A 22,176-nucleotide genomic window follows, 5' to 3' on the forward strand; every position below is an offset into this window, starting at 1 on the left:
GCAGACAGAAATAGTATGAGAGGCGTCTCCACAGAAAAAACACAGCTTAATACGCACGCTTTCTAAACTCCTGACGTTGCACCCTAGACAAAACCCTATCACATTGCATGGGCTCAGACGTTCGTTCAAAAGGCGGCAACGCCTCTCATGTAGTTTTACGTTCATGTAAACACCGATCAACTTGAATGGCATAGAATCGTCTAGACCAGAGGGAACAGGATATCCCACCATAACGTCTTTTACGGTTTCTGCCAAACCTTTCTGAAAGAGAGCTGCTAGGGCATCATCATTCCATTTAGTAAGGATCTCCCACTTTCGGAATTTTTGACAACATAACTCTGCAGAATCCTGACCCTGGTTCAATGCCAATAAGGTTTTCTCAGCTTGATCAATAGCATTAGGTTCATCATACAACAACCCCAAGGCTTGAAAAAATGCGTCCACATTAGTCAGAATAGGATCTCCAGGTGTCAGAGAAAAAGCCCAATCCTGGGGATCGCTGCGCAGCAAGGAGATGACAATTTTAACGTGCTGCACAGAGCTCCCCGATGAGTTCGGCTTCAAGGCAAGAAATAGTTTACAATTATTCTTAAAATTCAAAAATTTAGACCGATCCCCAGAAAACACATCAGGAGTAGGGATTTTAGGTTCAACAGCAGATGATTGAGCGAGATAGGCAGAAATTCCCCGCACTTCAGCAGTGAGCTGCTCAACACGATCAGACAATTGCTTAATCTCCATTAAAGAAAAAATCCTCCTACGGCCCAGAAAAAAAGAGGAAAAAAATATATAAAAAAAATTCTGACCTTTTTTTTTTTTTTTTTTTACAATTCTTTCCTTCTTTTGAGTACCCTAGAGTCTGCGGTTTAGGCTGGTGATTCTGTTATGACTGGGTCACCGAGGAGGAGAGCAAGCCCAAGCTAAGCCGCAGAAAAGTAGAGAGGTTGGAAACTAAGCGGATTGCAGACCCCTGATCCTATCCACACAACTAGCAGTAGCCATGGAGCATGCCTACAATGATCCTAGACGACTTGGCACAGCCGGAGAGCTAACTAAGCCTAAAGCAAGAAAGGGGGAATCTAAACTGCCCCAGAGCAGACCCCAAAGGAATAGCTAGCCCCTAAACATATATTGTCAGTGAGACAAGATGAAAACACAAACGCAGGTAGGAAAATAGACTGAGCAATTGATGGGGCCCACACTGCCTAGACAGGACAGGAAAGGAAAGACACTGTCTGCAATCACGCAAAAAACCCTGCAAAAAAGGCCAACACGACTGATGCAAAAAATACTGAAGTCGCACGACTTCGCCCACTATATCAGCACTCAGGTATATTCTGAAAGCAGAGCAAAAAGAGGCCAATCTAATAAGGGACAGAAATAAACTGGCACAAGGAGTGACATATGAATGGTGACTCAGCACAGCCCCAGCCGGAGCTGGCTGAGCCAGACAAACTGAAATAGACAAAACCAGATCAAATGTGAACAGAATAGCAAAAGAACACTTAGCTGAGCATGCAGGGACTGAGCTGGAAACTAAGACCTCAGGAGGCAGGAAAAAATCACCAGCAGGGATAGAGGGAGTCGGCTGTCTTAAATCCAGTCTGAAACCCCAGATCTCCAATCGTCATCATCATTATCAGGTGGCAAGCCTCTGTTAATCAGATCAGCTCCATTAGCTCCAGTAACCACCAGAGGGAGCCCAGAAAGAGAACTCACAACCCCTCTGACAATATGACCAGCTCCACTACCTTCAGTAGTAACCAGAGGTAGGCCAGAAAGCGAATTCACAACACAATTGTCTATGCTGTGAAGATACGAGATGTGCAGCATCTGAAACAATGGATACTGGAAGCCTGTGCTATCATTTCTTCTGCAGTGTTGCTACCAGTGTGTCAAGAGTGGGAGAAGAGGGTTGCATTGACAATCCAACACAATGGGCAGCATTTTGAACACATTTTATAAGTGGTCATAAAGTTGTAAATAACTCCTGAAAGAATAAAGTTCTGTTAAAACCAAGCACACCATTGTTTTCCTTGTGAAATTCTCAATAAGTTTGATGTGTCACATGACCCTCTTCCCAAAAAATAAAGTTGGATCCAAAATGGCTGACTTCAAAATGGCCACCATGGTCACCACCCATCTTGAAAAGTTTCCCCCCTCCCATAAATTAATGTGCCACAAACAGAAAGTTGATATCACCAACCATTCCCATTTTTTTTAGGTGTATCCATATAAATGGCCCACCCTGTAGACTCAGTCATCTCTACATATTAAAGCCTCCACTGGTCACAGTATGTATCCTCAGCCTGTAGGCATTAATACAGAAGACCGGTGCCACCACCGCATATAGACTGTGACACGGATAAAGGGGCAGGGAGCTCCTTCATTACAGCGGTCACATTATGAGATGTTCCTATGATCTTCATAATTTAGCTCTCTGAAGATATCTAGAATATTCAATATATGATGTATCAGAACGGGAAAGCAATGACGATGTGTGAATATGGAGGCAACTTGGGCTGTCCAGAGCTTTTCGCCATGGAGGGAACTAAACAAAGGCATTTAATTAGAGCTGACTGAATTCTGCTCATGGGTCACTGATCTCTCATCATTTGCTGCTATGTGATTGCTGTCCAGATGACTGAAGACTTAAGAGCTTTGCACAATGAATACAGTGGCAGGTTTGGCAGTAGTCAGCAGATACATTACTCTGGATCACTCAGCCAAATGTAATTTTATGACTGTAATGTGGATGTCCGCTTTGGAGCGCAACAGCTTCATTTTTTGTGATCTAGATCTCCACTTCACCTACATAGACCTATACCCAAAAATACCAATTTGTCCACCTGCAGGCACCACTGGGGATTAGGAGGTTACTTACTGGGTACTGGTGTAGTAATCGCAGGTATGCGGGATCCAGTGACGAGACGAGAGTCGGAATGAACTTAGGATGTAACTTTTATATATGTATTTATATCTATTAAGGGCTATCTTGAGTAACCGACAAGCTAACAACAGTTATCCTCGCAGGGATCAAAACAATAATACACAGATAACTCGAACACGGCTACCCGGTCAGAACCGGTAACTATAGGGCCGCGGTATGGCCGACTACGGGTCCAAAAACTACGGGATATTAACTACAACGTGTCACTTATCCTCCTCTGACGTCCGGCAGAGTGGTGGTTGGTGTCTCTTCGGTGTCTTAGCCGCTGGGCCCAGCCGACGAGGATCTGGTGCAGGCTTCTGGCGTTCGTATGCCCAAAGTGGAGTGTGGGCACAACAGGCCCCTGATGAGTTCCTCTGCATTGTGCCTCCCGGCGGAGGCGGGATGGCGTTGGCAAGGGCGTGTGAGCCACAACCACAGGCTGGGGCTGCGCAGCAGCGGCCGCGGGTGGCAGCGGGCAGGCCACAGCCGCAGGCTGGAGTCGGGCTATGGTGTCAGCGGGTGGCAGCGGGCAGGCCGCAACTGCAGGCTGGAGTCGAGCTACGGTGGCCACGGGCGGCAGTGGGTAGGCCACAGCCACGGGCTGGAGTTGTCCTGCAGTGACCGTGGGAGGTAGCGGGCAGGCCGCAGCTGCGGGCTGGAGTCAGGCTACGGTGGCCGCGGGTGGCAGCAGGCAGGCCGCAGCCGCAGGATGGAGTCGGGCGGTGATGGCTGTGGGGAGCGCGGTCATGCAGTCGATGTCCCTCTGCTGGACGGCTCGGTGCCATTTCCTTCCTGTCAGTGGTGAGTCTCTCTCCAGTCCCTCTAGTCGCCGCTCTCTCCTTCTAGCTCTGGCTCTCTGGCACCCTCTAGTCTTCCTGCTCCTGAACTGACAGTGGCTGGATTGCAGTGAAAACAAATTTTAGGAAGTTTTTGTGCACATTCAAATGAATGGACCCTGCATGGGATCATTTTATTTCCATTTTTGTCATCTTACAAATATGTAAATACCATATATACTCGAATATAAGCCGACCCGAGTATAAGCTGAGGCCCCTAATTTTGCCACAAAAAACTGGGAAAACTTATTGACTCGCGTATAAGCCTAGGGTGGGAAATGCAGCAGCTACTGGTAAATTTAAAAAATAAAAATAGATACCAATAAAAGTAAAATTAATTGAGGCATCAGTAGGTTAAACGTTTTTGAATATCCATATTGAATCAGGAGCCCCATATAATGCTCCATATAGTTCATGACGGGCCCCATAAGATGCTCTACAAAATAAATACACCCCATATAATGCTGCACAAAGGTTAATAATGGCCCCATAAGATGCTCCATAGAATGATATGCCCCATATGCTGCTCCATAAAGGTTATGGCCCCATAAGATGCTTCATAGAATAATATGCCCCATTTGCTCCTCCATAAAGGTTATGGCCCCATAAGATGCTCCATAGAATATGCCCCATATGCTGCTCCATAAAGGTTATGGCCCCATAAGATGCTCCATAAAGGTTATGGCCCCATATGCTGCTTCATAAAGGTTATGGCCCCATAAGATGCCCCATAAAATAGGCCCCATATGCTGTTACATAAAGGTTATGGCCCCATAAGATGCCCCATAGAATAGGTTCCATATGCTACTCCATAAAGGTTATGGCCCCATAAGATGCTCCATAAAGGTTATGGCCCCATAAGATGCCCCATAGAATAGTCACCATAAGATGATCCATAAAGGTTATGGCCCCATATGCTGCTCCATAAAGGTTATGGCCCCATAAGATGCCCCATATGATGTTCCATAAAGGTTATGGCCCCATAAGATGCCCCATAGAATAGGCCCCAAAAATGACATTCACCTCTCGTTGCTGGGGGCCAGGTGCTGGTGTCGCCGCTGGCTCAGGCCCCTGCAATATAAACCTGTCCCCGTTCCACTGCCGAGCATCGCTCTGTCTTCTGGGTCCTCTGTCAGTGATTGTTCAGGCAGAGGGCATGCACTAACCACATCATCGCACCCTCTGACCTGATCGTCACAGCCAGAGGACGCGGAGGACAGAGCGTCGCGCGGCGGTGGAACGGGGACAGGTGAATATCGCATATACTTACCTCCATCTGGCATGGCCTCTGCAGCCCCTGCTTCTCCCATGGTCTCCGTCAGCTCTTCCTTCCTTCAGCGGTCACTTGGTACCGCTCATTAAAGTCATGAATATGCGCATATTCATGACTTTAATGAGCGGTACCACGTGACCGCTGAACACAGGTGCCGGAGACCTTGGGAGAAGCAGGGGCTGTAGAGACCGTGCCAGGAGGGGGTAAGTATGATCTGACACCCCCGATCCCCCTCCCCCCACCGACCCCCTGGCGTATATGACTTGAGTATAAGCCGAGAGGGGCACTTTCAGCCTTAAAAAATGGGCTGAAAATCTCGGCTTATACTCAAGTATATACTGTATATATTTTTTATATGTTTTCCATTTTCCACCTTATTCACAGTGTAATAAACTAGTTCAGACATTTATTATATCATACATTAACCCCTTAGGGCCAGACCGATTTTTTGTTTTACCTTCAGACTTCAATAACATCAAGGTGTGCCTCAGCAGCAGTGTCAAGAGATCATCTAAAGTGGTGCCCTGACCAACTGAAGGAAAAGCTTGAAGACCAATACATTCTTCAGCCAGTAGAAGAAGTGGAGGAAAAGATCAGCACTGTACTCAGCAAGTTCCCTTCAAATTGGACAAGAGTGATCCAAGCCATAGTCGTGCCCGTCTTAAGCTTTCCCAGTATAGAAATACATGGAGCCGCACGCACCGCTCCAGAGTGCCGGCGACAGTGCCGGATATTAACATGCGACACTCGGCCGTATTTCTCGCATGTGTGATCCCGGCCTACCATGTATGCTGCCGATACATGTAAAGTGTATGACAGGAGGAAACGAAGGATGATTTATACAAACTCCCTTGGGATCATTGTTACCTGCAGATTATAAGTAAAAGCGCCAATCGACTTTCTATATCAATGATCGCTGCACGTTTCAGGCAATTCATTGGCCCGTGCAAAAGACCCAAAAAGTATGATTCATACATAAATGATGACAATAAACTGAAAATAATTTCTGTTATTTGACAGAAGGAGGAACATGCTGGAATTACGGAGAAAAGAAAATGTTCTTTACATAAATTCATGCAGTTGCTGTAAAATCTGCAAAACCGTCAATGCCAAAGCAAACAATGCAATAAAAACTCGCACATGCATTATAATAGTCATGCTTGTTCACACAAGGAAAGACCCACCTTGGCTTTTTTTTTTTTCTGGACCAATAGAGAAAGAAAAAACAGAAAATGATAATTTATTCTCACTTGTGACAGCGATCTAATGACAACTTAGCAGGAAATAAAAGAATTTTACAAAGAAACACTTTACGCCAACCTTTGTAAAGTCTCATGGCTCAGTACAAACCTACTGCCAAAGGAAAGGTTATAGGAGATCAGGCTATCTGTGCGGATTTGGAAAAATCCGCAGGTAAATTCTCAGGACAAAGGACCTGCGGTTTACCTGCGAATTAGCCTGCGGTTTAGCCCTGTGGTTTCACACCTCTACAATGGAGAAAGTGTGAAACCGCTGCGGAATCCGCACAAAGAATTGACATGCTGCGGATTTGAACCCGCAGCAAATCCGCGCGGAAAAATCCACAGCATGTGCACAGCGTTTTTCACTTTACCATTGGAAACAATGGTACTGTACAATGCAGCTACATCTGCTGCGGACCCGCAGAGCCTGAAACGCTGTGGATCCGCAGCAGAATCCGCACTGTGTGCACATAGCCTTAGAAAAAAAGTCTTGTCCATGGGATGTGCATGTTATTACAGCTCAAAGAACCAACCAGAGGGACCCATGGATAAAAAATGGTGCCCCATAACAATTTCTCAAAGTCTCATCCATTATTAGCTCTCTCCCCCAACAGCATTAATGATGTGGTAGCTAATTACGTCTAGTCGTGGAGGTGACAATACCTAATTGAAATGGTTGTTGGGTTCACACTGAAGCACAATTTCTAATGAACCTTGAATATTCAGATGTAATTGCATACGTGGTCTTACTGGGACAGAAAAAAAAGCAACCCTGGCACACCAAACTCACCAGCCACCCTTTACTATAAGAAGCTTTGCCCATCAAGGAGAAATACAAGGTTCAGCAATTCAACCACTGCTCAATTAAACAGGTTGGGCAAATAAAATATAAAAAATAAAAATGAATTTTGTCAAACAATTGCTGGCATAAAAAATAATAAACGCTCCAATACTGACCTTCCTCAAGTGCAAAGCGGTCAAAGTGACAGGGCAACTGATAATATGTTGTTTCCATACATACAGAATAATACAGACACTGATTATTACACTGTGTATACAGGACAGGAGAAGTGGTACTGTGCAGTGTATATACAGTGGTTACGGAAAGTATTCAGACCCCTTTAAATTTTTCACTGTTTCATTGCAGCCATTTGGTAAATTCAAAATAGTTCATTTTTTTCTCATTAATGTACACTCTGCACCCCATCTTGACAGAAAAAAACAGAAATGTAGAAATTTTTGCAAATTTATTAAAAAAGAAATCTGAAATATCACATGGTCATAAGTATTCAGACCCTTTTCTCAGACACTCATATTTAAGTCACATGCTGTCCATTTCCTTGTGATCCTCCTTGAGATGGTTCTACTCCTTCATTGGCTACAATGAAACAAAGAGTGAAAAATTTAAAGGGGTCTGAATACTTTCCGTAGCCACTGTATACAGAATAATACAGATACTGAGAATTACACCGTGTATACAGGACAGGAGAAGTGGTACTGTGTAGTGTATATATACAGAATAATACAGATACTGAGAACTACACCCAGTATACAGGACAGGAGAAGTGGTACTGTGCAGTGTATATACAGAATAATACAGATACTGAGAGTTACACCCAGTATACAGGACAGGAGAAGTGGTACTGTGCAGTGTATATACAGAATAATACAGATACTGAGAGTTACACCCAGTATACAGGACAGGAGAAGTGGTAGTGTGCAGTGTATATATACAGAATAATACAGATACTGAGAATTACACCCAGTATACAGGACAGGAGAAGTGGTACTGTGCAGTGTATATATACAGAATAATACAGATACTGAGAATTACACCCAGTATACAGGACAGGAGAAGTGGTACTGTGCAGTGTATATACAGAATAATACAGATACTGAGAATTACATCCAGAATACAGGACATGAGAAGTGGTACTGTGCAGTGTATATATACAGAATAATACAGAACTGAGAGTTACACCCAGTATACAGGACAGGAGAAGTGGTACTGTGCATTGTATATACAGAATAATACAGATACTGAGAGTTACACCCAGTTTACAGGACAGGAGAAGTTGTACTGCGCAGTGTATATACAGAATAATACAGATACTGAGAATTACATCCAGTATACAGGACAGGAGAAGTGGTACTGTGCAGTGTATATACAGAATAATACAGATACTGAGAGTTACACCCAGTATACAGGACAGGAGAAGTGGTACTGTGCAGTGTATATATACAGAATAATACAGATACTGAGAGTTACACCCAGTATACAGGACAGGAGAAGTGGTAATGTGCAGTGTATATACAGAATAATACAGATACTGAGAACTACACCCAGTATACAGGACAGGAGAAGTGGTACTGTGCAGTGTATATATACAGAATAATACAGAACTGAGAGTTACACCCAGTATACAGGACAGGAGAAGTGGTACTGTGCATTGTATATACAGAATAATACAGATACTGAGAGTTACACCCAGTATACAGGACAGGAGAAGTGGTACTGCGCAGTGTATATACAGAATAATACAGATACTGAGAATTACATCCAGTATACAGGACAGGAGAAGTGGTACTGTGCAGTGTATATACAGAATAATACAGATACTGAGAATTACACCCAGTATACAGGACAGGAGAAGTGGTAATGTGCAGTGTATATATACAGAATAATACAGATACTGAGAGTTACACCCAGTATACAGGACAGGAGAAGTGGTAATGTGCAGTGTATATACAGAATAATACAGATACTGAGAACTACACCCAGTATACAGGACAGGAGAAGTGGTACTGTGCAGTGTATATATACAGAATAATACAGATACTGAGAGTTACACCCAGTATACAGGACAGGAGAAGTGGTACTGTGCAGTGTATATACAGAATAATACAGATACTGAGAATTACACCCAGTATACAGGACAGGAGAAGTGGTACTGTGCAGTGTATATACAGAATAATACAGATACTGAGAGTTACACCCAGTATACAGGACAGGAGAAGTGGTACTGTGCAGTGTATATATACAGAATAATACAGATACTGAGAATTACACCCAGTATACAGGACAGGAGAAGTGGTACTGTGCAGTGTATATACAGAATTATAAAGATACTGAGAATTACATCCAGAATACAGGACATGAGAAGTGGTACTGTGCATTGTATATACAGAATAATACAGATACTGAGAGTTACACCCAGTATACAGGACAGGAGAAGTGGTACTGTGCAGTGTATATATACAGAATAATACAGATACTGAGAATTACACCCAGTATACAGGACAGGAGAAGTGGTACTGTGCAGTGTATATACAGAATAATACAGATACTGAGAATTACATCCAGAATACAGGACATGAGAAGTGGTACTGTGCAGTGTATATATACAGAATAATACAGATACTGAGAGTTACACCCAGTATACAGGACAGGAGAAGTGGTACTGTGCATTGTATATACAGAATAATACAGATACTGAGAGTTACACCCAGCATACAGGACAGGAGAAGTGGTACTGTGCAGTGTATATATACAGAATAATACAGATACTGAGAATTACATCCAGTATACAGGACAGGAGAAATGGTACTATGCAGTGTATATACACAGAATAATACAGGTACTGAGAACTACACCCAGTATACAGGACAGAAGTGGTACTGTGCAGTGTATATACAGAATAATACAGATACTGAGAGTTACACCCAGTATACAGGACAGGAGAAGTGGTAGTGTGCAGTGTATATACAGAATAATACAGATACTGAGAATTACACCCAGTATACAGGACAGGAGAAGTGGTACTGTGCAGTGTATATATACAAAATAATACAGATACTGAGAATTACACAGTGTATACAGGACAGGAGAAGTGGTACTGTGCAGTGTATATACAGAATAATACAGATACTGAGAGTTACACCCGGTATACAGGACAGGAGAAGTGGTACTGTGCAGTGTATATATAGAATAGTACAGATACTGAGAGTTACACCCAGTATACAGGACAGGAGAAGTGGTACTGTGCAGTGTATATATACAAAATAATACAGATACTGAGAATTACACAGTGTATACAGGACAGGAGAAGTGGTACTGTGCAGTGTATATACAGAATAATACAGATACTGAGAGTTACACCCAGTATACAGGACAGGAGAAGTGGTACTGTGCAGTGTATATATACAAAATAATACAGATACTGAGAATTACACAGTGTATACAGGACAGGAGAAGTGGTACTGTGCAGTGTATATACAGAATAATACAGATACTGAGAGTTACACCCGGTATACAGGACAGGAGAAGTAGTACTGTGCAGTGTATATACAGAATAGTACAGATACTGAGAGTTACACCCAGTATACAGGACAGGAGAAGTGGTACTGTGCAGTGTATATACAGAATAATACAGATACTGAGAATTACACCCAGTATACAGGACAGGAGAAGTGGTACTGTGCAGTGTATATATACAAAATAATACAGATACTGAGAATTACACAGTGTATACAGGACAGGAGAAGTGGTACTGTGCAGTGTATATACAGAATAATACAGATACTGAGAGTTACACCCAGTATACAGGACAGGAGAAGTGGTACTGTGCAGTGTATATACAGAATAATACAGATACTGAGAGTTACACCCAGTATACAGGACAGGAGAAGTGGTAATGTGCAGTGTATATATACAGAATAATACAGATACTGAGAATTACATCCAGAATACAGGACATGAGAAGTGGTACTGTGCAGTGTATATATACAGAATAATACAGAACTGAGAGTTACACCCAGTATACAGGACAGGAGAAGTGGTACTGTGCATTGTATATACAGAATAATACAGATACTGAGAGTTACACCCAGTTTACAGGACAGGAGAAGTTGTACTGCGCAGTGTATATACAGAATAATACAGATACTGAGAATTACATCCAGTATACAGGACAGGAGAAGTGGTACTGTGCAGTGTATATACAGAATAATACAGATACTGAGAGTTACACCCAGTATACAGGACAGGAGAAGTGGTAGTGTGCAGTGTATATATACAGAATAATACAGATACTGAGAATTACACCCAGTATACAGGACAGGAGAAGTGGTACTGTGCAGTGTATATATACAGAATAATACAGATACTGAGAATTACACCCAGTATACAGGACAGGAGAAGTGGTACTGTGCAGTGTATATACAGAATAATACAGATACTGAGAATTACATCCAGAATACAGGACATGAGAAGTGGTACTGTGCAGTGTATATATACAGAATAATACAGAACTGAGAGTTACACCCAGTATACAGGACAGGAGAAGTGGTACTGTGCATTGTATATACAGAATAATACAGATACTGAGAGTTACACCCAGTTTACAGGACAGGAGAAGTTGTACTACGCAGTGTATATACAGAATAATACAGATACTGAGAATTACATCCAGTATACAGGACAGGAGAAGTGGTACTGTGCAGTGTATATACAGAATAATACAGATACTGAGAGTTACACCCAGTATACAGGACAGGAGAAGTGGTACTGTGCAGTGTATATATACAGAATAATACAGATACTGAGAGTTACACCCAGTATACAGGACAGGAGAAGTGGTAATGTGCAGTGTATATACAGAATAATACAGATACTGAGAACTACACCCAGTATACAGGACAGGAGAAGTGGTACTGTGCAGTGTATATATACAGAATAATACAGAACTGAGAGTTACACCCAGTATACAGGACAGGAGAAGTGGTACTGTGCATTGTATATACAGAATAATACAGATACTGAGAGTTACACCCAGTATACAGGACAGGAGAAGTGGTACTGCGCAGTGTATATACAGAATAATACAGATACTGAGAATTACATCCAGTATACAGGACAGGAGAAGTGGTACTGTGCAGTGTATATACAGAATAATACAGATACTGAGAATTACACCCAGTATACAGGACAGGAGAAGTGGTAATGTGCAGTGTATATATACAGAATAATACAGATACTGAGAGTTACACCCAGTATACAGGACAGGAGAAGTGGTAATGTGCAGTGTATATACAGAATAATACAAATACTGAGAACTACACCCAGTATACAGGACAGGAGAAGTGGTACTGTGCAGTGTATATATACAGAATAATACAGATACTGAGAGTTACACCCAGTATACAGGACAGGAGAAGTGGTACTGTGCAGTGTATATACAGAATAATACAGATACTGAGAATTACACCCAGTATACAGGACAGGAGAAGTGGTACTGTGCAGTGTATATACAGAATAATACAGATACTGAGAGTTACACCCAGTATACAGGACAGGAGAAGTGGTACTGTGCAGTGTATATATACAGAATAATACAGATACTGAGAATTACACCCAGTATACAGGACAGGAGAAGTGGTACTGTGCAGTGTATATACAGAATTATAAAGATACTGAGAATTACATCCAGAATACAGGACATGAGAAGTGGTACTGTGCATTGTATATACAGAATAATACAGATACTGAGAGTTACACCCAGTATACAGGACAGGAGAAGTGGTACTGTGCAGTGTATATATACAGAATAATACAGATACTGAGAATTACACCCAGTATACAGGACAGGAGAAGTGGTACTGTGCAGTGTATATACAGAATAATACAGATACTGAGAATTACATCCAGAATACAGGACATGAGAAGTGGTACTGTGCAGTGTATATATACAGAATAATACAGATACTGAGAGTTACACCCAGTATACAGGACAGGAGAAGTGGTACTGTGCATTGTATATACAGAATAATACAGATACTGAGAGTTACACCCAGCATACAGGACAGGAGAAGTGGTACTGTGCAGTGTATATATACAGAATAATACAGATACTGAGAATTACATCCAGTATACAGGACAGGAGAAATGGTACTATGCAGTGTATATACACAGAATAATACAGGTACTGAGAACTACACCCAGTATACAGGACAGAAGTGGTACTGTGCAGTGTATATACAGAATAATACAGATACTGAGAGTTACACCCAGTATACAGGACAGGAGAAGTGGTAGTGTGCAGTGTATATACAGAATAATACAGATACTGAGAATTACACCCAGTATACAGGACAGGAGAAGTGGTACTGTGCAGTGTATATATACAAAATAATACAGATACTGAGAATTACACAGTGTATACAGGACAGGAGAAGTGGTACTGTGCAGTGTATATACAGAATAATACAGATACTGAGAGTTACACCCGGTATACAGGACAGGAGAAGTGGTACTGTGCAGTGTATATATAGAATAGTACAGATACTGAGAGTTACACCCAGTATACAGGACAGGAGAAGTGGTACTGTGCAGTGTATATACAGAATAATACAGATACTGAGAATTACACCCAGTATACAGGACAGGAGAAGTGGTACTGTGCAGTGTATATATACAAAATAATACAGATACTGAGAATTACACAGTGTATACAGGACAGGAGAAGTGGTACTGTGCAGTGTATATACAGAATAATACAGATACTGAGAGTTACACCCAGTATACAGGACAGGAGAAGTGGTACTGTGCAGTGTATATAGAGAATAATACAGATACTGAGAGTTACACCCAGTATACAGGACAGGAGAAGTGGTAGTGTGCAGTGTATATACAGAATAATACAGATACTGAGAATTACACCCAGTATACAGGACAGGAGAAGTGGTACTGTGCAGTGTATATATACAAAATAATACAGATACTGAGAATTACACAGTGTATACAGGACAGGAGAAGTGGTAATGTGCAGTGTATATACAGAATAATACAGATACTGAGAACTACACCCAGTACACAGGACAGGAGAAGTGGTACTGTGCAGTGTATATATACAGAATAATACAGATACTGAGAATTACATCCAGTATACAGGACAGGAGAAGTGGTACTGTGCAGTGTATATATTGTGGTGTAGTTACCACTATGTCAGCTAGGGGGTGCTGTGTGGGTGTCCCAGGACGGGTGTACAGGCACATTCAGTGTGGTAACAGGAGCAGGGTCCTAAATGACCATTATGGGTCTCAAGGTGGGTGGCCTTGGGATGCAGGCTCCAGGGTGTATTGATCAGCAGAGGTACTGGGTGTGGTTACAGGGCTATGTAATTGAGGTGTTGTGCTGAGACTCTCGGTCCGAGTCTGAAGCCACGGACGTTTATGTTCTTTTGTGCCTAAGCTAGAGGCTATTTTGGTGATACGCTGATTTATGGTTTATGGAGCAAATAAACCTCATGGACTTTGGGAAGAACCTGCCTCATGATTGTCTCCCGCTGCACCTAAGCGAGTCGAATCCCTACAATTGGTGGAGGATGCGGGCAAGCAGACACTGAGACAGTGACGGCTCCTGACATGGACAGGTCAGAGGTAGAACTGACCAGAGGAAGAAGTACATCTGCGCAACTGACGGACCTGACGTCTCGTGATAAGACAGATGGTGGGCTGGGAGATGAGACTACTGGACTAGACACATTGGTGCTGGACGGGAACTGGAGGGTTCACTCGACTGGGGTGACTGACCGAGTGGTACCCTTTAACGATATAATTAAAGAGGTAGTGGTGCGACACGTGATGGACAAAAGAGAACAAGATCGTGAGATACAGCTGATAAAGGAGACTGTAACAAAACATGTCGAACGGGAAAGAGTCCTAAGGCAAGCAGCTGAGCATAGAGTGGATGAGCTGGAGAAGGAAGTCTCTGAGCTCAGAGGTCACCTGTCCACTTGTAAAACCATGAACAAGACCCTGTTGGAAGATATGGAGGTGCTCAGAGAGGCCCAAGAGAAGCATCAACAGGAGATTCTCAAGAGAGAGGATGAGCGTCGCTACCTGGCAGAGGAGCGAGATAAAGTTCTGCAAGAACTCAGTGGAGTAGTAAAAGGTCTTCTGCAGGAGAAGTGGATGGGCGAAGACGTACAGCGGCCGTGCCCGACTGATAGCAAGGCAGAACTGCCAATGCCCATCTTGGAAAAGGGTCCTGAAGACTGTAAATCTCAGGAAGATGGTGAGCCAAGAGCTGCACAAGACAGTCACCCGGTCTTGGCAGATACCTTGAGGGAAGTGTCCTTGGGGAACCCAGAGCCATCTGTCCAGGATGAGAGCAAGTCCATGACCTTCAAGTGCGTGATGGAGGTACCCGAAAACGTGCGAGAAGCGTGTGCCAGCGAAGGTGTCCATGAGACCTTTAAAAAGGCAGTAAAGGCCTATAGTGTGAGCTGGGCACCATAAACAGACCAGTTGGTGATACTGGCAGAAACGGAAGACACAGAGAGAAGGGTGGCTGTCCTGAAGGAGATGCACCTACAATGTCTCCGCACGAAACAGATGCTCGTGGAGCGTAATAGGAAAGCCGCTCGACGTCTGGAGCTTGCAAGGGAGGCTCAAAGTCGGCTGGGCTTTGTGGAAGACATAATTCCGGTACCCAGAAATCTGGTAGGGAAAGTCATTGGTAGACTTGGAAAGGTGATGCAGGAGATGGTGAATCGATCCTGTGTGAAGAGAGTGAGGATCCCACCTGCTGGTGAAATCCAAGTCGTTATTGAAGATGACATGGTTCCTGTCATTGTGGTTGGTTCGGTGGAAAGCATTGGGAAGCTTCGCATGCTCCTGGAATATCGGGTAGCGTACCTGAAGGAGATTGAGCAGCTAAGACAGGATCGACTGCAGATGAATGAGCAGATAGAGAACGTCAGGTGGCATCCACCTCCAACCCAAGGTGTAAGGACCCGAAGGGATCCTCCAAGGAATGAAAGGACAGGTAGTCGAAGGCAAGAACGTCGAGAGTCCGCAAGTGGCCGTTCTAATCGTAGTAACATAGGCACGAGACCCGGTGGTGGACATAGTGACAGAGGGTCAGACTCAGACCAGCCAGTTGGCCCAGCTGGACGTGGGACTCATGACCGTGTGAACTGGGAGAGCCGGCCAGTGAGAGAAAGGTCGGGTGACGGAGCGCACTGCAAACAGGTGGAGACTAAAGAGTGTCTGATCACACTGACGGACGTTGATGGGAAGGCCAAAGCCCAAGGCCGAGATACTGACCGCTGGGGGCGGGGGAGGCCTAACGTGAATATGAGGCAGTTTGACTACCGAAACAGACGGAGATGGTCCTCTCGACTTGTAGGGCAAGGTGACATGGGTGCCAGGTCTCAAGATACCTGGGTGATGTCATGTGTTCAACCCCACAAGTTTGAACAGAGGGGGGAGGTATGTGGTGTAGTTACCACTATGTCAGCTAGGGGGTGCTGTGTGGGTGTCCCAGGACGGGTGTACAGGCACATTCAGTGTGGTAACAGGAGCAGGGTCCTAAATGACCATTATGGGTCTCAAGGTGGGTGGCCTTGGGATGCAGGCTCCAGGGTGTATTGATCAGCAGAGGTACTGCTGATCTTTCTGTTACACTGTGTCAGGGAAGCCTGTGTGTGTCTATACCACCTTTAGTGATGTCATAGCCATGTGATCCCCTTTGGGTGTGGTTACAGGGCTATGTAATTGAGGTGTTTGGCACATGTGAGAGTGTGGAGGGAGTCTGTCAGAGTGTGGACAGACTTCCATGTGTCCAGGTGGGACACTACAGAGAGTGGCCTGTGTGCTAAGGAAGGAGAAGCCTTCCTAGGTCTGCGGCTGCAGATAGAGCGCTGCTCGGGACATTGCCCTGGCCTATGTATATTAGTTGTATATGGGGAGGACTACACCTCCCAGCATGTGCTGAGACTCTCGGTCCGAGTCTGAAGCCACGGACGTTTATGTTCTTTTGTGCCTAAGCTAGAGGCTATTTTGGTGATACGCTGATTTATGGTTTATGGAGCAAATAAACCTCATGGACTTTGGGAAGAACCTGCCTCATGATTGTCTCCCGCTGCACCTAAGCGAGTCGAATCCCTACAATATACAGAATAATACAGATACTGAGAACTACACCCAGTATACAGGACAGGAGAAGTGGTACTGTGCAGTGTATATACAGAATAATACAGATACTGAGAGTTACACCCAGTATACAGGACAGGAGAAGTGGTACTGTGCAGTGTATATACAGAATAATACAGATACTGAGAATTACACCCAGTATACAGGACAGGAGAAGTGGTAATGTGCAGTGTATATATACAGAATAATACAGATACTGAGAACTACACCCAGTATACAGGACAGGAGAAGTGGTACTGTGCAGTGTATATATACAGAATAGTACAGATACTGAGAATTACATCCAGTATACAGGATAGGAGAAGTGGTACTGTGCAGTGTATATACAGAATAATACAGATACTGAGAGTTACACCAAGTATACAGGACAGGAGAAGTGGTACTGTGCAGTGTATATATACAGAATAATACAGATACTGAGAATTACATCCAGTATACAGGACAGGAGAAGTGGTAATGTGCAGTGTATATATACAGAATAATACAGATACTGAGAACTACACCCAGTATACAGGACAGGAGAAGTGGTAATGTGCAGTGTATATATACAGAATAATACAGATACTGAGAACTACACCCAGTATACAGGACAGGAGAAGTGGTACTGTGCAGTGTATATATACAGAATAGTACAGATACTGAGAATTACATCCAGTATACAGGACAGGAGAAGTGGTACTGTGCAGTGTATATACAGAATAATACAGATACTGAGAATTACACCCAGTATACAGGACAGGAGAAGTGGTACTGCGCAGTGTATATATACAGAATAATACAGATACTGAGAACTACACCCAGTATACAGGACAGGAGAAGTGGTACTGTGCAGTGTATATATAAAGAATAATACAGATACTGAGAATTACATCCAGTATACAGGACAGGAGAAGTGGTAATGTGCAGTGTATATATACAAAATAATACAGATACTGAGAATTACACAGTGTATACAGGACAGGAGAAGTGGTACTGTGCAGTGTATATACAGAATAATACAGATACTGAGAGTTACACCCAGTACACAGGACAGGAGAAGTGGTACTGTGCAGTGTATATATACAGAATAATACAGATACTGAAAATTACATCCAGTATACAGGACAGGAGAAGTGGTACTGTGCAGTGTATATACAGAATAATACAGATACTGAGAGTTACACCCAGTATACAGGACAGGAGAAGTGGTACTGTGCAGTGTATATATACAGAATAATACAGATACTGAAAATTACATCCAGTATACAGGACAGGAGAAGTGGTAATGTGCAGTGTATATACAGAATAATACAGATACTGAGAATTACATCCAGTATACAGGACAGGAGAAGTGGTACTGTGCAGTGTATATACAGAATAATACAGATACTGAGAGTTACACCCAGTATACAGGACAGGAGAAGTGGTACTGTGCAGTGTATATATACAGAATAATACAGATACTGAGAATTACATCCAGTATACAGGACAGGAGAAGTGGTACTGTGCAGTGTATATACAGAATAATACAGATACTGAGAATTACACCCAGTATACAGGACAGGAGAAGTGGTAATGTGCAGTGTATATATACAAAATAGTACAGATACTGAGAATTACACAGTGTATACAGGACAGGAGAAGTGGTACTGTGCAGTGTATATACAGAATAATACAGATACTGAGAGTTACACCCAGTATACAGGACAGGAGAAGTGGTAATGTGCAGTGTATATATACAGAATAATACAGATACTGAGAATTACATCCAGTATACAGGACAGGAGAAGTGGTACTGTGCAGTGTATATACAGATACTGAGAGTTACACCCAGTATACAGGACAGGAGAAGTGGTACTGTGCAGTGTATATACAGAATAATACAGATACTGAGAGTTACACCCAGTATACAGGACAGGAGAAGTGGTAATGTGCAGTGTATATATACAGAATAATACAGATACTGAGAATTACATCCAGTATACAGGACAGGAGAAGTGGTACTGTGCAGTGTATATACAGAATAAAACAGATACTGAGAGTTACACCCAGTATACAGGACAGGAAAAGTGGTACTGTGCAGTGTATATACAGAATAATACAGATACTGAGAGTTACACCCAGTATACAGGACAGGAGAAGTGGTAATGTGCAGTGTATATACAGAATAATACAGATACTGAGAATTACATCCAGTATACAGGACAGGAGAAGTGGTACTGTGCAGTGTATATATACAGAATAATACAGATACTGAGAGTTACACCCAGTATACAGGACAGGAGAAGTGGTAATGTGCAGTGTATATATACAGAATAATACAGATACTGAGAATTACACCCAGTATACAGGACAGGAGAAGTGGTACTGTGCAGTGTATATACAGAATAATACAGATACTGAGAATTACACCCAGCATACAGGACAGGAGAAGTGGTACTGTGTAGTGTATATATACAGAATAATACAGATACTGAGAATTACACCCAGCATACAGGACAGGAGAAGTGGTACTGTGCAGTGTATATACAGAATAATACAGATACTGAGAATTACACCCAGTATACAGGACAGGAGAAGTGGTACTGTGTAGTGTATATATACAGAATAATACAGATACTGAGAATTACACCCAGCATACAGGACAGGAGAAGTGGTACTGTGCAGTGTATATACAGAATAATACAGATACTGAGAGTTACACCCAGTATACAGGACAGGAGAAGTGGTAATGTGCAGTGTATATACAGAATAATACAGATACTGAGAATTACATCCAGTATACAGGACAGGAGAAGTGGTACTGTGCAGTGTATATACAGAATAATACAGATACTGAGAGTTACACCCAGTATACAGGACAGGAGAAGTGGTAATGTGCAGTGTATATATACAGAATAATACAGATACTGAGAATTACATCCAGTATACAGGACAGGAGAAGTGGTACTGTGCAGTGTATATACAGAATAATACAGATACTGAGAATTACATCCAGTATACAGGACAGGAGAAGTGGTACTGTGCAGTGTATATACAGAATAATACAGATACTGAGAGTTACACCCAGTATACAGGACAGGAGAAGTGGTAATGTGCAGTGTATATATACAGAATAATACAGATACTGAGAATTACATCCAGTATACAGGACAGGAGAAGTGGTACTGTGCAGTGTATATACAGAATAATACAGATACTGAGAGTTACACCCAGTATACAGGACAGGAGAAGTGGTAATGTGCAGTGTATATATACAGAATAATACAGATACTGAGAACTACACCCAGTATACAGGACAGGAGAAGTGGTACTGTGCAGTGTATATATACAGAATAATACAAATACTGAGAATTACATCCAGTATACAGGACAGGAGAAGTGGTACTGAGCAGTGTATATACAGAATAATACAGATACTGAGAATTACACCCAGTATACAGGACAGGAGAAGTGGTAATGTGCAGTGTATATATACAGAATAATACAGATACTGAGAATTACATCCAGTATACAGGACAGGAGAAGTGGTACTGTGCAGTGTATATATACAGAATAATACAGATACTGAGAATTACACCCAGTATACAGGACAGGTGAAGTGGTAATGTGCAGTGTATATATACAGAATAATACAGATACTGAGAATTACATCCAGTATACAGGACAGGAGAAGTGGTACTGTGCAGTGTATATACAGAATAATACAGATACTGAGAGTTACACCCAGTATACAGGACAGGAGAAGTGGTAATGTGCAGTGTATATATACAGAATAATACAGATACTGAGAACTACACCCAGTATACAGGACAGGAGAAGTGGTACTGTGCAGTGTATATATACAGAATAATACAAATACTGAGAATTACATCCAGTATACAGGACAGGAGAAGTGGTACTGAGCAGTGTATATACAGAATAATACAGATACTGAGAATTACACCCAGTATACAGGACAGGAGAAGTGGTAATGTGCAGTGTATATATACAGAATAATACAGATACTGAGAATTACACCCAGTATACAGGACAGGAGAAGTGGTAATGTGCAGTGTATATATACAGAATAATACAGATACTGAGAATTACACCCAGTATACAGGACAGGTGAAGTGGTAATGTGCAGTGTATATATACAGAATAATACAGATACTGAGAATTACATCCAGTATACAGGACAGGAGAAGTGGTACTGTGCAGTGTATATACAGAATAATACAGATACTGAGAGTTACACCCAGTATACAGGACAGGAGAAGTGGTAATGTGCAGTGTATATATACAGAATAATACAGATACTGAGAACCACACCCAGTATACAGGACAGTAGAAGTGGTACTGTGCAGTGTATATATACAGAATAATACAGATACTGAGAATTACATCCAGTATACAGGACAGGAGAAGTGGTACTGTGCAGTGTATATACAGAATAATACAGATACTGAGAATTACACAGTGTATACAGGACAGGAGAAGTGGCACTGTGCAGTGTACATATACAGGACAGGAGAAGTGGTGCTGTGCAGTTTGTATATACAGAATAATACAGATACTGAGAATTACACCCAGCATACAGGACAGGAGAAGTGGTAATGTGCAGTGTATATATACAGAATAATACAGATACTGAGAACTACACCCAGTATACAGGACAGGAGAAGTGGTACTGTGCAGTGTATATATACAGAATAATACAGATACTGAGAATTACATCCAGTATACAGGACAGGAGAAGTGGTACTGTGCAATGTATATACAGAATAATACAGATACTGAGAATTACACAGTGTATACAGGACAGGAGAAGTGGCACTGTGCAGTGTACATATACAGGACAGGAGACGTGCTGCTGTGCAGTTTGTATATACAGAATAATACAGATACTGAGAATTACACCCAGCATACAGGACAGGA

The 22,176-nt window shown here is 42.5% G+C and overlaps 1 protein-coding gene across 3 annotated transcripts in view; it reads right to left on the reverse strand.

The window, feature by feature from the left end:
* Nucleotides 1–22,176, reverse strand: part of CAPN3 (calpain 3) — a 190,710-nt gene that overhangs the window by 38,481 nt on the left and 130,053 nt on the right. For 2 of the 3 annotated variants that reach the window (XM_073554179.1, XM_073554178.1), the window contains one exon: nucleotides 6,226–6,243. The exons of the other annotated variant lie outside the window; for it this stretch is intronic. In XM_073554179.1, coding sequence (XP_073410280.1) covers nucleotides 6,226–6,243 — 18 coding nt within the window. The remainder of the gene's footprint in view (nucleotides 1–6,225; nucleotides 6,244–22,176) is intronic. 3 annotated transcript variants of the gene reach the window in all.

This window comes from Dendrobates tinctorius, unplaced genomic scaffold (assembly GCF_039654945.1).
Source record: "Dendrobates tinctorius isolate UK_male_01 unplaced genomic scaffold, ASM3965494v1 ptg000208l, whole genome shotgun sequence".
Lineage (NCBI taxonomy): Eukaryota > Metazoa > Chordata > Amphibia > Anura > Dendrobatidae > Dendrobates > Dendrobates tinctorius.